We start from the raw sequence: 1,937 nt of genomic DNA, 5'->3' as shown, positions 1-1,937 counted from the left end.
ACTTTGGATTAATTTTCTTTTTCTCTTAATTAATTTTTCATTTACCCCTGCCTCCCTTAAAAAATAATAATAATAATAATAATAAAATAAAATAAAATCCCTTCATCATTGTAGCAAAATCTTATTCTAATTACATGATTTCAGCTCATTTATGAGACTAAGATGAACTAAGACGACTCACACAAGCATCTTCAACATGGGACATCACCATACTTCCACACCTGCGGTTTTTACACGTGTATCTATGCTACCGGGCAACGTTCTTTGTTCTATAAAATAATATCGTGATCATATGATTTCTTATTAAAATATGGCCCACAAGTAGAAATTGACTTAATTGATTGAACTTTACTGTAGTAGAGAACTGAAACATCAAAGACAACGTTATTAAAGAGAGAAAGCTCACATCCAAACCTCTATGCAAACCCAGAAAACCCTTTGGCTTTATATAAGTTTTTCACCTGGAAGATAAAGAACGAATAATTGGGTTGAAATTAAAATTATAACCAGGTAGAGTCAACGTCCTCCTGAGAGCAGCGATTCTGTAATCGATGGTGGCTGACTCTTTCCACCCGAAAGATAAGGACACCAAAAAGAGACTTCATCTGTATTTTCTGAAACCAGAGGTGGCAGCTCTGGTGGTGGAAACTCTCCCTTCAAATATCGGATAACTTCTCGCATGCTTGGCCTTGCAGTGGCATCAGATTGAGAGCAAAGCAATCCAAGTTTTAACACTAATTCCATTTCTTCCACTTCATATTTCGACCCCAATTTGGGATCCACAGTTTCAAGAATTACGCCCCTGTTCCAACTTGAGATCACCCATTCCACCAATTCAAGACACTCTTCTGATGCTTGTGCCTCTATAGGCCTTCTACCACAAGCAACCTCCAGCAAAAGGACCCCAAATGCGAACACATCCACACTAGGATTTGCTTTGCCAGTTCTTGCAAATTCTGGTGCAAGATAACCGAAGGTCCCCACCACATGGGTGGTTTTGGGATCCCCTCCATGATCATATAATTTTGCGAGTCCAAAATCTCCCAATCTTCCGTTCAGCTCCCCATCTAACATGACATTACTGGACTTGATGTCTCTATGAACCACAACTTGTTCCCATTCTTCATGAAGATATAGTAATGCAGATGCCATATTTTTAATTATTTGAAATCTTTGATTCCAACTCAATGTTGTCTTGTTTGTTGTGGATTGATGATCAAAGAGGAACTTGTCTAAACTCCCATTTGGCATGAAATCATAGAGTAGAAGGAGCTCTCCTTTACTTCGGCAATAACCCAAGAGTGTTACTACGTTTCGATGCTGCAATTTACCGATGCTGATGATCTCAGCAATGAATTCCTTCACCCCTTGTGTTGAATCATGTGATACTCTCTTCACTGCAACTTCTACTTTCAAAGTGGGTAATACACCTTTATAGACTTTACCAAAACCACCTATACCAAGAAGCTTCTTGTCATAAAAACCTTTAGTTGCGATGTAAAGATCTTTATATTTGAACCTGTGAGGTCCATATTCAAGTTCCCAATCTTCAAGAACTTCTGCGAACTTCTTCTTCCTTGCTACAATATCCATGTCTGATTTCAAACAAAAAGATACGGACAGTATATAATCCTAGTTTAATTATTATTCTTTTGAGGGTTTTCTATTTTATTTATTTTTTAAATGCTTTAAAGTTGGAACCAAGACAGATGAAGGGTATTTAATTGTTTTTCTATAAAGTTGGGACGAAGTTGGATGAATAGAATTCAATGAACTTGACAGTGTGAAAACTTTGAATTTAATAAGCTGACATTGACTTAGGATGTGACAAAGTCTTTAGTGGGTACGATGATAGCTTCATTTTATTTACCTATTCTCAAAAGTCTTTTCTAAAGTTCAGTCCTCATAATACTAATCATTACTGGACACCTCTCCGC

The 1,937-nt window shown here is 37.1% G+C and overlaps 1 protein-coding gene across 1 annotated transcript; it reads right to left on the bottom strand.

Annotated features, from left to right (window-relative positions):
• Positions 1-249: 249 nt before the first annotated feature.
• Positions 250-1,593, bottom strand: LOC122066572 (L-type lectin-domain containing receptor kinase IV.1-like). The gene has a single exon (XM_042630401.1). The coding sequence runs from the start codon at positions 1,591-1,593 to the stop codon at positions 517-519; it is 1,077 nt and encodes a 358-aa protein (XP_042486335.1). The 3' UTR covers positions 250-516.
• Between the last annotated feature and the right edge of the window lie 344 nt (positions 1,594-1,937).

This window comes from Macadamia integrifolia, unplaced genomic scaffold (genome assembly GCF_013358625.1).
Source record: "Macadamia integrifolia cultivar HAES 741 unplaced genomic scaffold, SCU_Mint_v3 scaffold2471, whole genome shotgun sequence".
NCBI classification, from domain to species: Eukaryota; Viridiplantae; Streptophyta; class Magnoliopsida; order Proteales; family Proteaceae; genus Macadamia; species Macadamia integrifolia.
Note: the sequence above shows the minus strand (reverse complement) of the source record. Positions and strands in the feature narration are given on the sequence as shown.